Source organism: Gossypium arboreum, chromosome 9 (assembly GCF_025698485.1).
Source record: "Gossypium arboreum isolate Shixiya-1 chromosome 9, ASM2569848v2, whole genome shotgun sequence".
Taxonomy (NCBI): Eukaryota; Viridiplantae; Streptophyta; class Magnoliopsida; order Malvales; family Malvaceae; genus Gossypium; species Gossypium arboreum.
In genome coordinates this window covers 3,182,646-3,197,225 of record NC_069078.1, presented here as the reverse complement: position 1 = coordinate 3,197,225, position 14,580 = coordinate 3,182,646, and the positions used below count along the sequence as shown (strand labels likewise).

Below are 14,580 nucleotides of genomic sequence, written 5' to 3'. Positions count from 1 at the left end.
TAACCCTAAACATTTATACATTGTCTTAATTTAGTCTTGATTTTTAGTTTTTTTAATATTTTCTTTTCTTTGTGAACCTTTCACTTAAAAACCTAAAAAAATAATAAATCTAACAACTAAATTTGATAAAAAAATACCAAAAAAAATATAAGATAATAATTTTCAACTTTTCTCATTCTTTAAAATTAACCCTTAATATCACAAATAAAAGTAAAAAAAAACTAAATTACATAATGTGTAAATAGTGAAGGTTAATTGATATAATGTATAAATGTTGAAGGTTTAAAGTTGTATTAATGCCAATTTTAAAAGCTACCAAATTATCTCCCCATTAATAATTTAATGATTAATGATGAATTTTTTGAATAATTACGTGGTAATGATTAATGATCAAATTTTTTAAATAATTACATGATAAAAATTGAATAACTACGGAACGAAAATGGTGGTTTAACAAAGGTGTTGCAAAGAATCTCTTTTGTCTGTATACAATGATTGATAATATTATCTCTGAAACAGAGAAACCTAAACAAGATTGGACGCAGAAGAGAACTGCTTGCTTGTGGTCCATCTTCTTCTTTTCCAGCTGAATGCAAAAAGAAGCAAATTCCAATTTTACGGCTCTCATTTAACCTCAAATCTTCTCCTCATATCAAATGGAAGGCCCAGATTTTGCACATATGTTTAAAACCAACTATGGCTCAAATGGTGTGCCACTTAAAACTGAAATTAACTCGATTAGGGACAATTCAAATTTTAAAACATTTGGAATTTTCAATTGTGTTGATATTTTTTATTTAAATTATTTAAATTCAAATTACTCTAATGCCATGTAATAATGTTGGTTTCTTTGTAAGATCAGTTGCCTATTTTCATGGACAAATTTTGAGGCCGCTGTCCATGTGTCATAGCTGCATGCATATATATACTTTTTTAGGGTAATTTTTATTTTACTCGTCGATAAATATTAATCTATCGTTATAATCGTTAATTTATCGTTTGGAGTTCACTAATTAAACTTTAAAAAAAATAATTTAAGAAGATTATTTGGAATTTAATAGAAGATTTTAAATGGTTTAAGAAATTAAGGTAAAAAGAAAATGATTGGTGGGCAAAGAGTGATTAGAACTTGTTCCTTGTCTTAAACCCACGTTTTTAAATTGTGGTGAAAAGAGACCCCATTACTTTTGTCCTAAACAGAGATATTTTTCCTAGGAAAATGAAATTGAACTCTAACTCCCATCTCTACCCACAAATGGTTCTTAATGAATTGATTGAATAAAAATTGACCAGTTTTTTTTAAATAATTTTAAAATTTAAAATATTATATTTTTAAAAATATATATAAAATTTCAAAAAAATCTAAGAGATATATAAAGAAAGTTAAAAATTAAAAATTTTATAGAATAATAATTTTGATGATCCGAATAAGTTAATTAATGATTCAAGTTTATTATACTAAATTATTTTTTATTATTTGCTTTAAAAAGTTTTCAAATATATATGAGTTTTAATTTATGTGCTTTAACATAAAATTAGTTATATTAAAATAAAATTTTATTTTGACATGTTTTATTTTTAATTTAACTAAAATAATTTCATTCAATTCAACTCAATTCGAAAAAAAAATTCAAATCGAGTTAGGATAATAAAATAGGTTTTGTCAACTCGATTAATTCGAAATTTTTTCACTTGATTCGATCGAATGCTCTCCTCTAATTGAACTATTTAAAATTTTTTATTTAAATCATTGAGTTGTTAATTTTTTGTTTAAAGTTTCGCCAGTGATCTCCAAGCGACAATTCGACAATCAGTACAGTAAATCAATACCCATTGATAAGTAGAAGAACACACCTTAGATCCAATTCAATTTGACGATCAGTGTCAAAGATCAAAAAAAAAAAGTTGTTTGGATTTTGGTTCGAAGATTCATACATTTTAAAGTTGTTTTATGAAGAAAAAAAAAGCTAAATTGTATAAGAGAAATGGAAAGAGAGCTTTTGATTAGTGCAGCTAGTACGAATAAAGAAAGCTATATAGCATTAATTTTAACAGCCCAGTGGCTAAAATAAAAATTTTTGAATAGTTCAATGACCAAATTGTAGCTCTTTAGTTAAGTGACCAAAACAAAAGCTTACCCATGGTTTAGTGACTAATAGTGTAATTTACCAATAGTAAAATTGGATTTCTAATGACATAATAGTAAATTTAACGCTCTACATTTATATTTTTTTATCAATTTGACTCTTATTTTTTTAAGCTAAATTTGAAAAAAATAGCCAAATCATTTTTTTAACGAAAATATGAATAACTACTTACAAAAATTAGTTCATAGATTTAACGATTATAGTTTACATTAAAATTAAAAATTTCAAAATTAAAAAAAATAGAATGACTAAAAGCAATCCAGTTAGAGAACATGGACAAAATCTCTAATTTTACGTACGATACAAGACTAATAATATAATTTAGGGTAATCTACAAAAATAGTCACTTTTGTTTACCTCAGGTTACATTTTAATCACTTATATTTGAAATATTACGTTTTAGTCACTTATGTTATTATTTTGTTACGAAGTGGTCACTCTACCGTTAAGTTTTGTTATCTCTCTAACGGTAATCCTACCTGGCAGTCCAACTAGATTTTAAGTGCCAACTTGGATTTCTAAATGGGATAAAATAGATTTTTAATTTTTTAATTAATTAAAATTTTTAAACCCAAACCTTAACTAAAAAAGCTGTTCATATCTTTTTAATTTTTCTTCCATCTCTTTTTTTTCAATGGGTTTTTTTTTCTCATTTGACTGAAAAACTATTATTAAGATTAAAATAGTTGAAATCAAATTGACTGCTTTATAAAGATGGATTCAATGGAAGATTCAGGTATGTCTTCTTTGTATTCCTCTATCTCTTTTATTCAGTACTGAAAAACAAAAAATTAGATATTTTATTGTTTAATAAAAACCCTAGATTAAATTTTTTTATTTTCTTCTACTTTTTGAAATTTTTTGTAAACATGTATTTTATTTTGTGTCAATAGACATCCCATAAAATACAACCAGAAACATGTTTCGTTCAAGCTAATTTTAAAATTTTCAGAAAAGGGCTATTACTTTCACTGTTCTTATTCCTAATTATTATATTTTCTAGTTCTTTCACAGTTCTTGAATAATTGGTTTCTCAATCAAATTTTTTCTGATTTGAATTAACTTGTATGTTCACAATCTCTTTGTGGGTATTCCAGATTATTCTTTCTTATTGCTGATTTCAACTATTTTGATCTTAATAATAGTTTTTCCAATCAAATGAAAAAAAAACCCATTGAAAAAAAAAGAGACAAAAGAAAAATTAAAAAGAGGAGATGAACCGTTTTTTAGTTAAGGTTTAGGTTTGAAAATTTTAATTAATTAAAATTTTTTAATTAAAAATTTATTTTCATCCCATTTAAAAATCTAAGTTGGCACCTATAATTTAGTTGGACTGTCACCTACAATTACCGTTAGAGAGATAACAAAACTTAACAGTAGAGTGATCACTTTATAACAAAATAATAACATAAGTGATCCTAAAACATAACATTTTAAACATAAGTGACTAAAATGTAACATGAGACAAACAAAAGTGGCTTTTTTTATAGATTACCCTATAATTTAACCGATCAGATTTAAGTTCAGGAGTGAAATTTCAAAATTTTAAAAATATAGATACTAAATCGAGAACCAACACAAAGTAGAGGGTCTAATAGCAGACATAGACCTTATATTAATTACTTTAAAAATATTAAATTAAACCGATAACAGAAAATTTCATCAACCTCTCATCTGTTTTCTCACAATCATGGCCCAAAACCAGATCTGTAGCAAAGCAACCTTCCTAATTTCTGTTCCCAATTTCTCAGCTAATTTGAACCTCAGAAAAAGAGAAAATTTAAATAGAAAAACATTTTATCCTCCATGATTTCCAAATTCTTGGGACCCACTTAAAAGAACAACGCAGATTTTCCTGTTTAATTTCCATGGTTTTTTTTTCACTCAATCTTTTGATGTAAAAAAAAAGAAAAAGAAACCATACCTTTCCACTATAAATAATTTGCCCATTCACCCATTTTCCCTAAAATTATGTTGTAATTGCTAAAGATTCGTTAGTTTGAAAAAATGGCTTCCATTGGTAATAGTTGTTCTTCACCTTTTATAATTGAAAGAAATGGTGAAAGTAAAGCTTTTGTTTTTTCAACTTTTAGGTCAAGAAAGACGAAGACTTTGGGTGTTGTGAATGGTGGGGTTTCTTTGTTTTATAACAAAGGGAAACAGCTTTCTAGATTTAAGCCTTTGAGAGTAGCTAGTACTGGGGATGTTGTTGGTTTTGGTGATGGTGATGACTCTGAAAATTCACTTCAGGCTACCATTGAAAAGAGCAAGAAAGTTCTTGCCATGCAAAGAGACCTACTTCAACAGGTACCCCTTTCTTTCTTAATTTCTTTTTTTTTCTTTTTTTTCTTTTTTTTTTTTGTAAATCGTGTTTCTTTTGGATTAAAATTTTATGTTATATATATATATATATATATATATATGTTTCAAAGTGATTCATTCTTTGTTTACTTTATTGAATGTGGACTTTGTAACTATTACCTTTTGCAGCAAAGAAAGATAAAGAAACTTGGGATTAGGGAATTATGGCTATCAATCTTTCTGGACTTAACAATTTTTTAAGGGATCAAGAAATAAAATATCTGTAATAGCCAGTAAGTCTCTGTAGATTAGTTCAAGAGATAGGGTTCCATTGGAATCTGCCATTTCATATTACTCAACAAGCTTTTAGATTACAAATTTACATTCATAAAGGGTATTTTTTTACTCCTCTGTGGTGTCTGAAATATATATTTACTCAGAATGGGTAATGTCATTGCGGAACCGGTATCTGTTTTTCCGGTATTGAACTCCTCAGATTACTATTGAAGTGTTAGATTACTTCTACATTAACAAGCATTTGGTATTTTTGGTTCTTGGTGGCTATCAGTCTATTTCTTGGTTCATTCGGCATTGTGGACTCTGAACTTCATGTTGCTACGGTGGTCGAAATTTTGGTGCTGAAAACCTTTTAGCACTTGCAATCATACTAAACATCAACTAGCTTTATGAATGATAAAATTTTCGATGTTTAAGATATTATGAGTCAACTCTTGCCTTTCAAGAGCTATAAGCGCTTGCTGATTTGGTTAGTGAAAATTGAAACCTTAGTGATGTTATTGATTTTCTATATCCATGGCAGATTGCTGAAAGAAGGAAACTGGTTTCTTCCATAAAAGGTAGTGTTACCTACCAAGATGAAGATGAAGATTTTAGTTCAGGGGATAGCTCTCTTCCCAATCCAGATCTTACTTCTGGAAGCTATAACAGAGTGGATGTAGTGAAAAATGGTAGCATTCCTTCAAGCAGTCATGTTAATTCAACTACGAAGAATGTATCAAAGATTCTACCTTCAGTTGAAGTCCAAGAGAAACCGGAACTATATTTGGCTCCTGAAAAGGCTTCCTCTAATAATGGTTCTATCAAACAATCCAAAACCATTGATTCTAAAGCATTTAAGTCTGATGTGCTTCCTTCTTATCTCTCGAGTTCCAAAGCCCAAGTTACAGACGAAGAGGAAGAAAGTTCAACTGAAGCAGACTCGAAAGAGGCTGCTGAGGTAGATGATGCTGCAGTTGAAGATGAAAAACCCCCGCCGCTAGCTGGTGTAAATGTCATGAATATTATATTAGTAGCAGCAGAATGTGCCCCATGGTCTAAAACAGGTAATATACCATTTGATAGATAATCCAAGGTGGCAGTCTCTCTTTTCTGTTCTTGATAGGCAGGCATTGTATAACTTGTCCATCCTTCATAATGTAATTGGAGGCTAATGCGTTGTTATTATAGGTGGGCTAGGAGATGTTGCTGGTTCTTTGCCAAAGGCTTTGGCTCGTCGTGGACACAGGGTTATGGTAATATTTTGTATCTTTGTTCCCAATGATCAACCTACGGATGGCTATGGCACTTACTTAATATGGCTTCTTAGCAAAAAATTTGTTTTTTGCTTAGGTTGTGGCACCTCGATATGCTAATTATGCTGATTCTCAAGATACTGGAGTTCGAAAGAGGTACAAGGTAAACGGTCAGGTAAGACAGCGCTATTGCATATTGTCGTAAATTACTTAGCTTTTGGTGGCTAAACAAAATCGGGTAATCCTACAGCATAATCTTCTCATGTTATGTTATTTGCAGGAGCTGGAAGTATCCTATTTCCAAGCCTATGTAGATGGTGTTGATTTTGTTTTCGTGGATAGTCCCATGTTTCAGAATATGCAGAATAACATATACGGAGGAAACCGACTGGTAGAATGTCTTTTATAGTGCTTTGTTAACATCTTATATTAGTGTGATTGGCTGGTTGTAGTCTATGTATGTTACACGAATTCAAGTGTGAGGTTGGATACCAGCATGTTTCCAACATGGCTATGTTCAAATATTTTGATTTTAATTAACTTTAGTCTTGTGGTGTAGGATATTTTGAAGCGCATGGTATTGTTTTGCAAAGCAGCAGTTGAGGTACGATTACTAGATTGCCTAAGAATATGTAGAAATTGACTTATTTTAGTTAAGTCTAATATTGATTATATCTTAGTAGTGTCGGAAACTGAAGAAGTCGGTTTATTTTTTTCAGGTTCCTTGGCATGTTCCTTGTGGAGGTGTCTGTTACGGAGATGGTAATCTGGTTTTCATTGCTAATGATTGGCATACGGCCTTGTTGCCAGTGTACTTGAAGGCATATTATCGGGACAATGGTTTGATGTCCTTCACGAGATCCGTTCTTGTTATCCATAATATTGCTCACCAGGTTTGTCCTTTTGAGGATTCTCTCGATGCATTCTTTTATAGTGAAAACAGATTCGGATCATTGGTATTTTTGCTTTGCATTTCATGAAAATGAAACTGATTCCCAAGCGTATTCACTTTTTTATCTCTAAACATTTTTGCATCGGAATGCATGATTAATAACCAAAAAGTGGAAAGATTCGAGCTATGTTCCTTGGGCTTGGGTTTGTGTTGTATTTGCGTATACATCCAACACAAGTATGTTTGATTATTTGAATCCAGGGTCGGGGGCCTGTGGAGGATTTCAGCTATGTCGATCTACCAGAACACTATATGGACCTTTTCAAGTTATATGATCCGATTGGAGGTGATCACTTCAATATCTTTGCGGCCGGACTAAAGACGGCTGACCGAGTAGTCACCGTTAGCCGTGGATATTCTTGGGAGCTTAAAACTGCAGATGGTGGTTGGGGTTTGCACGGGATCATAAATGAAAATGATTGGAAATTGAGGGGAATAGTCAATGGAATCGATACAAAGGAATGGAATCCACAATACGATATTCACCTCAAATCCGATGGTTATACTAACTACTCCTTGGAAACACTGCAAACCGGTAAACCTAAATGCAAGGCCGCGCTACAAAAGGAGCTCGGGTTGCCAGTTCGCGAAGATGTCCCACTGCTTGGCTTTATTGGGAGACTAGATCAACAAAAAGGTGTTGATCTAATTGCCGAGGCAATTCCCTGGATGATAGGCCAAGATGTGCAATTAGTCATGTTAGGCACCGGCAGACCTGACCTAGAACAGATGCTTAGACAGTTCGAAAACGAACATCGTGACAAAGTAAGAGGATGGGTAGGGTTTTCTGTAAAGACAGCTCACCGTATAACAGCCGGGGCTGATATTTTACTCATGCCATCAAGATTTGAACCTTGTGGTCTAAACCAACTATATGCGATGAACTATGGAACAATACCAGTTGTCCATGCAGTCGGTGGACTGAGAGATACAGTGCAGCAATTCAATCCATTTGAAGAGTCGGGGGTCGGGTGGACATTTGACAGTGCGGATGCAGGCAAGTTGATACATGCATTAGGTAACTGTTTGTTAACGTATCGGCAGTATAAAACAAGTTGGGAAGGGTTACAAATACGGGGAATGAAGCAAGATTTGAGCTGGGACAATGCAGCTGAGAAGTATGAGGAAGTGCTTGTTGCAGCCAAATATCAGTGGTGAGAGCTCTGTTTGATCTGAATGAACCCTCTTATCACCTTTTTACCACAAATTTTGGGTCTCGTTTTCAAATGTTGTATTAATGTTCTATTCCTATTTTTTTGCTCTCTTTTTTTTTGTTGTGCATGTATTGTATCCAACATTGCCAGGATTCGTAGTTAGTCCCATAATGTCATTTTTACTGTATTTATTTTTCAAAATTTAGTAAATAATATATTTATTTTATATAATTAATGTAAAATAATATTATGTGAATTTACATTTATTATTTTGATAATTAGAATATTACAATTGATAATAAGCAATTCAAAAATTTTAAGGTATTTTTGTAACCTAATCGGAATATCTATTGTCGACTAATATAAAACTATAATTAATTAAATTTTAAAGTATAATGAATGGATAATTTTATATGGATATAGAGGACAACTAGATTCTCGTGTGATGTACGAATGATTGTATTTAATATGAAATATATTTTTAATTATTTATTTTATTTAAAAATGATATTTGATAATATTAACCAAATAGATTAATTATTCTTATTTGGGTTAAGACTAAAATTTTAAATTTTAAAATATTTAAAAATTAAAATTGATCAAATTAAAGTATAAAGATTAAATATAATTTTTTGAGTAAACTATACCATTAAGCATTAAACTTTAGATAATTTTTGTCTTAGTCACTTAATTAAAAGAGTTATAATTTGATGACTAAATTATTTAAATTTTTTATTTAAGTTGATAAATTATTCAAAAATAAGAGAAAATACATGAATAAAATAGAAACTTCTAGAATATATTTTACGTAATTTCAAACGAAATCATCAAACATCCTGGAATCCCGAACTTTCCAGGCTTTTGGATTCCTTTTATAAAAATCTTCTCTTTCTCCACATTTTTTTTTTCAATTCAAAGTTTTCTCTTTCTTCTTCTTAGAGATTCTTTAAGCTTCTCTGATTTTCCAAGTATGGCGGAAGCTCCTACCCAGAGCCAACAGCCTAGTCCTGTCGTTTACGTAGTTTTCCAGATCGGCGGCGTAGGAGTCGTCAGCGAAAATAAACTTAGGCCGGCGCCAGCTTCCAAAGCTTCCATAGAAGCAATGCCGAGGATAAAAGTGAAAGAGAGTGGCAAAGATTGTTGTATTTGTTTGGAAGATTTTGAAGTTGAAGAAGAAGGAAGGGAGATGCCATGTAAGCATGTGTTTCATTCGGGTTGTATTGAGAAGTGGTTGTTGATCCATGGGTTATGCCCGGTTTGTCGATTCTTGATGCCGCCTGAGACGGCTGAAATAGGAGGTGGTGAGGGTAATGGTGGCCGGCGAAGAATGGAGGGTGGGGAGATCAATGGTTTGGAATTTTTGCAGTCGGTTTTTGCTTTTGCTAGCTTGGCTAGCATGATGGGTTCGGGTCGGGCTTTCCGTCAACCTGATTCGGGTCAAGTTGATGATGATGGGTATTCCAATTGCAACACGGATGATACGCCTTCCAATCAAAACACGGATAGCAATTGACACATACTTTTTTCCTGAATCGTACCTAAAGAAATATTTTTTAACCGACTAAATTGTAAATAAGTAAAAGAATTTATTCAATAATTTATTTACTGTACTTTCTTAACTTATCTAAAAGTATATATTTGATAATTGAATTTTTTTTTAATCTAGTTGCTACTTAATTTGTATTTCATCATCTCACTTAATATTGATACATTGATAGTCATGACAGCGTCAACTTCTCAATATATCCTATATTAAAATATATATATATTAGAAAAATTTCATATCAATATTTAATTCCATTCAACCATTTGAACCAAATTCTCGAACATTCATAATCATAGTGGATTGAAATGAAAGAAGTAGAGCAAAGTATGATTGATTTGTATTTTTTACAACTTTTTTTTTTAAATTATTTTGAGTTTTATGATTTTCCTAGAAATATTTGGGCATTACTTTTTGTGGGCATCCCCTTAATTAAACCACCTGGGGGTGTTATACCCCAAACTTTGAGAATACTTTTTGACAACTCTTTAAGTATCACTTCTCGTGAACAGTTATTAGTTAAACTTGTTAGAGAAACTCCTTAAGAGGACTTCTCAGGGTCAAGTGGCACAAAGAATCTCACCCAACCGTCATTTATGATGTCGAAATCATCCCTCGATTTAAAATTTTTAATTTTAATGAAAAATGGTGAAATCGACTTTTTGAAAAATGAAAATATGGAGTCGCCACTGATCTTTGTTTTGGTGTGATCGGACCACCTAAGAATAAAGTCATAACATTTTTAGTTTGCTAAAACAAAGATTTTGGTCTACGAATTTTTGAGAAAATAGGTTCGGGAGTCGGTTACACATGAGGAAGGATTAGCACCCTCATTACGCCCAAAATTGGTACCAAATCGATTAAATATTGTCCTTGTGTCTAAATTAAAAGTTTTTAAAATGTGGTTCCTTTTATAACGTTTGAGTAACCCGAGTTGATTGTCAAAAATCTTCTTGTTTTGACGCCCGAAAATTTACAATTCGAGGATTACAGAAGGATGCTCAACTATTTAGTCCAACGAAAAATCGAAACCCAGCACGGTAAGGTACGATTCCTCGAATTTCCAAACATTGACCATTGCCTTACTTTATAAAATATGTGTGAAATTCTGAGGAAATATTCGATTGTTTTGGACAAATGAAAAAGCGCAACCCAGCACGATAGGGCTCGATTCTCAAATCGCCAAATATCGAACATCGCCTTCATTTTTAAATATTTTTTATAAACATGAGTGAGAATATAAAGGAATGTTCGATTGTTTTGAGCAAACGAGAAATCATAACCCAGCACAATAGAGCATGATTCTCGAATTGTCAAATGCCGAATATTGCCTTTCGTTTTAAAAAGTTTTTAGAAGACATGAGTGAAATTTTGAAGTAATATTCGATTATTTTGAGCAAATGCGAAATTGCAACCCAACACGTTAGGGCACTATTTCGCGAATTGCCAAATATCGAATCTCGTCTTCGTTTTAAAGAATTCTTAAAAAGAATAAGTATAGAATTAGTTTAAAATGTGTTAATCTTACTTGAAATAACATGGAGTCGACTTTAAGAATTGAGATTTCATAAAACCACATTTCAAAAGTCACGTGGAAAACGATGATATGAGGTGATATATGCATGCATAAAACGTGACAATAGGAAAGCGGAGGCAATACAATTTACTTAATCGACTAACAAACACCTAAGCGACTAAGTATAACCGACTTGAAAATATAACTCAATTTCAATTACGCATGGAGACCGATTAACATGGCAATAATGAATAAATAAAATACAACGACGGCATACATGACATAATAATAAAATTATTAGAGGCATAAAATAAAATGCAATCCAAAGAAGCAACATGGTATAAGATTATTGTAAAACAATGACAAGCTTAATATACACATGCAATCCTCAAAATATATATATTGTAGAATGAATATTTTTAAAACACATAATGTATGAGTTGACAAATTTGCATAAAAATAAAATTTTATATATATACTTATTGAAATGGATATTATAAAATACAATTTTGAATCGAGTCATGTGCAAAACATTTTAAAAAGCGAATTTATTCGAAAATTGACAAAGCATATGATAACTTGGATAACATATAATATGAAAGGATGATAAAATACGTGATGAGATATAATACACAAAATAGATTTATAAAACTTATATACGTGTAAGTTTATTGGAAAGAAATCAAGAGATTAATAATATAAATTTTAAGTTAGTCTCAAAACTACACATGCCCTTATATTAAAACATTTAAATAATAGACTATAATAAAACACATAAGTAATATAATATGAGGATATACTAAAAAAATAATGATTTTAATAATTACAAGAAGAATGAAGTTTCTAAAAATAATTTAGCATATATATATAAAGAGAATATTTGATAAATCATAAAGCAAAAAGTATTTTAGATAAAGAATCTATTAAAATAATGAGTGTGCATATATATACATATAAACTTGAAAGAAAATATACGTAAAATAACATAGAGATAATAACATGTATAGGACTAAATTGATTTTATTATAAATTATATACGTAATAGGTTTAAAACATACTTACATGTAAGGAGCATTACAAGTATAAAATACCATGAATTCAATGACATACGCACATAAATCAAATATAGATGCTGAATAATATTCACATATATATATATATATATATATATATATATATATATATAATAATTCAAAGTATGTAGAACAAACAGCGGGATGAGATGTGATAATAAAAATATGTGCCAAGGTAAAAATTTCAAAGACATGCAGGGAATAAAATGCCATCAATAGTGTACATAGAACGAAATTAACTTATTAGCATGCATAGATATGTATATATAACGAAGTGTAAAACATTTATAGAAAATACGCACAATATTATGGCAATATCATAAAAAATAATGAAACAAAAGCGATTATAAGATGGATTAAAATGTACAAATGGGTAACCAAGAAAAGAATGCTATAAAGAAAAAAAGGATTTAATTAGAAACAATCCCAAACAAAAGGGGTAATTTATAAACTAAATAAACAAAAAGAGGACTAAAGTGCGAAGCGTACAAAGCATAGGGGCTCAAAATGGAATAAGTCCATGCCCTAAAACACTGCATACGAATGCGGACTAGATAGCAAAATAGCGCAAATTATAGGAGAAAATTAAAAAACGAGAAAGAAGCGCAGATGGGCCGATTTAAACACGGTGCAAAAAGGGAGGGGTTTAATGTGCAATTAACCCCTCACCACGAAAACGCGCGGATCCCAGAGGGTATCGAGTTGGGTCGTCGAGCGTAGTGTCGAACGACGTCGTTTTCTGGCCATTACCTTTGGCCCAAACGGCGCCGTTTTTGCTCCTTTAAAAGGCTAAATATGGGTTCATTCAGCCGAACCCTAGCAGAACATCAACCTCCCCTCTTTTTGCTCCTTAGCCGAATCCCAAGAGTTCCTCTTGACTCCAGCCTACCACCATGAATGGAGACTAAACCGTTCGAACCTTGGAGTCCCTATTTCAGCCTTAAGACCCCCTCTACAGTTCGATTCCGGCGAAGAGGAAGGGATCTTGTGGCACGTTTTCAAGGTAAGGCGTTACCCTTCTTTTTTGATGTAAAATGAAAACGAATCAACTGAAATAGGTATAAGAACATGGGATTTAAAGAAGAGGGAACCACCTTCTCTGCTTTTCGATTGATTGTGTTCTATGCGTGTTCTTACAATATGTGTTTGTATTTTTGTTTTTTTTGGTTGCGTAAAAAAAATACCTAGGCTATTACATGGCTTTTATAGCCGAAACAGAATCAAAAAGATCCCAAAAATAAAAATAAAAATACAATACAAATTCTTTTTCCTATTTGCTGTTGTTTTGTTTGTCTTCTTGCAGGTACGGGTGCGCACTCAGGTACGATGGTTTGGGCGTGGCATGGCTGCTGAGACGCTAGTATCATACGGAGAGTGGGTGTGGCGCGATGTGGGTGCTGCTCGTGAAGGCTGTGGCGCGAGTACCCCTTTGCCCTAGGGTTTGCTGAGATTTGGCTTGGCTTCAGGGTCGTTTGGACTTGTTTTAAATATTGGGCCACTGGATTTGGGCCACAGGGACTGTTTTGGGTCTTTGGGCTTGTAATAGGGCTTATTATTGGCCATGTAATGGGACTGTTATAAAACTTGGGTTTTAAATTTATTTATTTATTTATATTATATATGTATTTGGGTTTCTAGTGGGCCCGGGCAAATTTGGCCCACTACATATGACATCAATTATTAAATCTCATTTGACATTATTGACAACTTATCCAATCGTCACCCTAATTACCTTGTCCTTATCTAAACTTACCATATCAAGCCAATTGGCTTTACCACCTTTAGTCACATATAGCCGAACCACATGTGGCATATTAGGATCTAAGCCTATAAGCCAACACCTTATCCCAAAAAGGGTCTCTCCTCCCTCTCTCTCTCTCTCTCCCCCCCCCCCTCTCTCTCTCTCTCCCTCTCTCTCTACACCAATTAAACCCAAAAATATCTTCCAACCACCACCAACAGCCCTCTGCGTTACTTAAAGTCAAGTGAATCATTTATCCTCGTCGTTTTACAACCCTTGTTCGATCTTCACATCAACAATGATCTTTTAATATATTTCTTAGAACTTTTAATAATTATTTATGATCATTAAATTTTTATAATATTTAAATGTTTAAAAAATTATGATTTAAAAATTATATTTAAAATGAATCTAAACAAATGAATGTCTATATTTAAATAAACTTGGACATTAAATTATTCAAGTTCATTTTGAATTTACATTTTCATAATTTTTTAGATTTTATTTTTAGAATATATACATTTATAGGGATGTCATGTGTTAGCTTTTCATTGCTTTCATTAGTCACGTCAACATCTATTAATAGTTAAATGAAAATTTCTATTAATGAAAGAGCTAAAT

At 31.7% G+C, this 14,580-nt stretch overlaps 2 protein-coding genes and 1 long non-coding RNA gene across 3 annotated transcripts; all 3 read left to right on the top strand.

Moving 5' to 3' along the window:
- Positions 1–3,800: 3,800 nt before the first annotated feature.
- On the top strand, positions 3,801–8,331 carry LOC108457376 (granule-bound starch synthase 2, chloroplastic/amyloplastic-like). Its single transcript, XM_017756399.2, has 8 exons — positions 3,801–4,454; positions 5,269–5,791; positions 5,916–5,980; positions 6,078–6,155; positions 6,261–6,371; positions 6,540–6,584; positions 6,700–6,873; positions 7,134–8,331. Exons 1-8 carry the CDS (start codon positions 4,155–4,157, stop codon positions 8,088–8,090), a joined length of 2,253 nt encoding a protein of 750 aa, XP_017611888.1. The 5' UTR covers positions 3,801–4,154; the 3' UTR covers positions 8,091–8,331.
- Positions 8,332–8,870: 539 nt separating this feature from the next.
- On the top strand, positions 8,871–9,731 carry LOC108456386 (E3 ubiquitin-protein ligase MPSR1-like). Its single transcript, XM_017754979.2, has one exon. It carries the CDS (start codon positions 9,057–9,059, stop codon positions 9,597–9,599), a length of 543 nt encoding a protein of 180 aa, XP_017610468.1. The 5' UTR covers positions 8,871–9,056; the 3' UTR covers positions 9,600–9,731.
- A 3,304-nt stretch (positions 9,732–13,035) lies between these two features.
- LOC128280505 (uncharacterized) lies at positions 13,036–13,925 on the top strand. The gene is made up of 2 exons (XR_008270594.1): positions 13,036–13,221; positions 13,522–13,925. It is a non-coding gene; the product is annotated as an uncharacterized LOC128280505 (long non-coding RNA).
- Positions 13,926–14,580: the final 655 nt, after the last annotated feature.

Excerpts from the sequence above, each read along its gene's own strand:
- LOC108457376 (XM_017756399.2), top strand. The coding sequence starts at position 4,155 with ATGGCTTCCATTGGTAATAGTTGTTCTTCACCTTTTATAATTGAAAGA. Across the intron at positions 6,156-6,260 it reads GGTACAAGGTAAACGGTCAG|GAGCTGGAAGTATCCTATTT; the intron begins GTAAGACAGCGC and ends TGTTATTTGCAG. Across the intron at positions 6,372-6,539 it reads TATACGGAGGAAACCGACTG|GATATTTTGAAGCGCATGGT; the intron begins GTAGAATGTCTT and ends CTTGTGGTGTAG.
- LOC108456386 (XM_017754979.2), top strand. The coding sequence starts at position 9,057 with ATGGCGGAAGCTCCTACCCAGAGCCAACAGCCTAGTCCTGTCGTTTAC.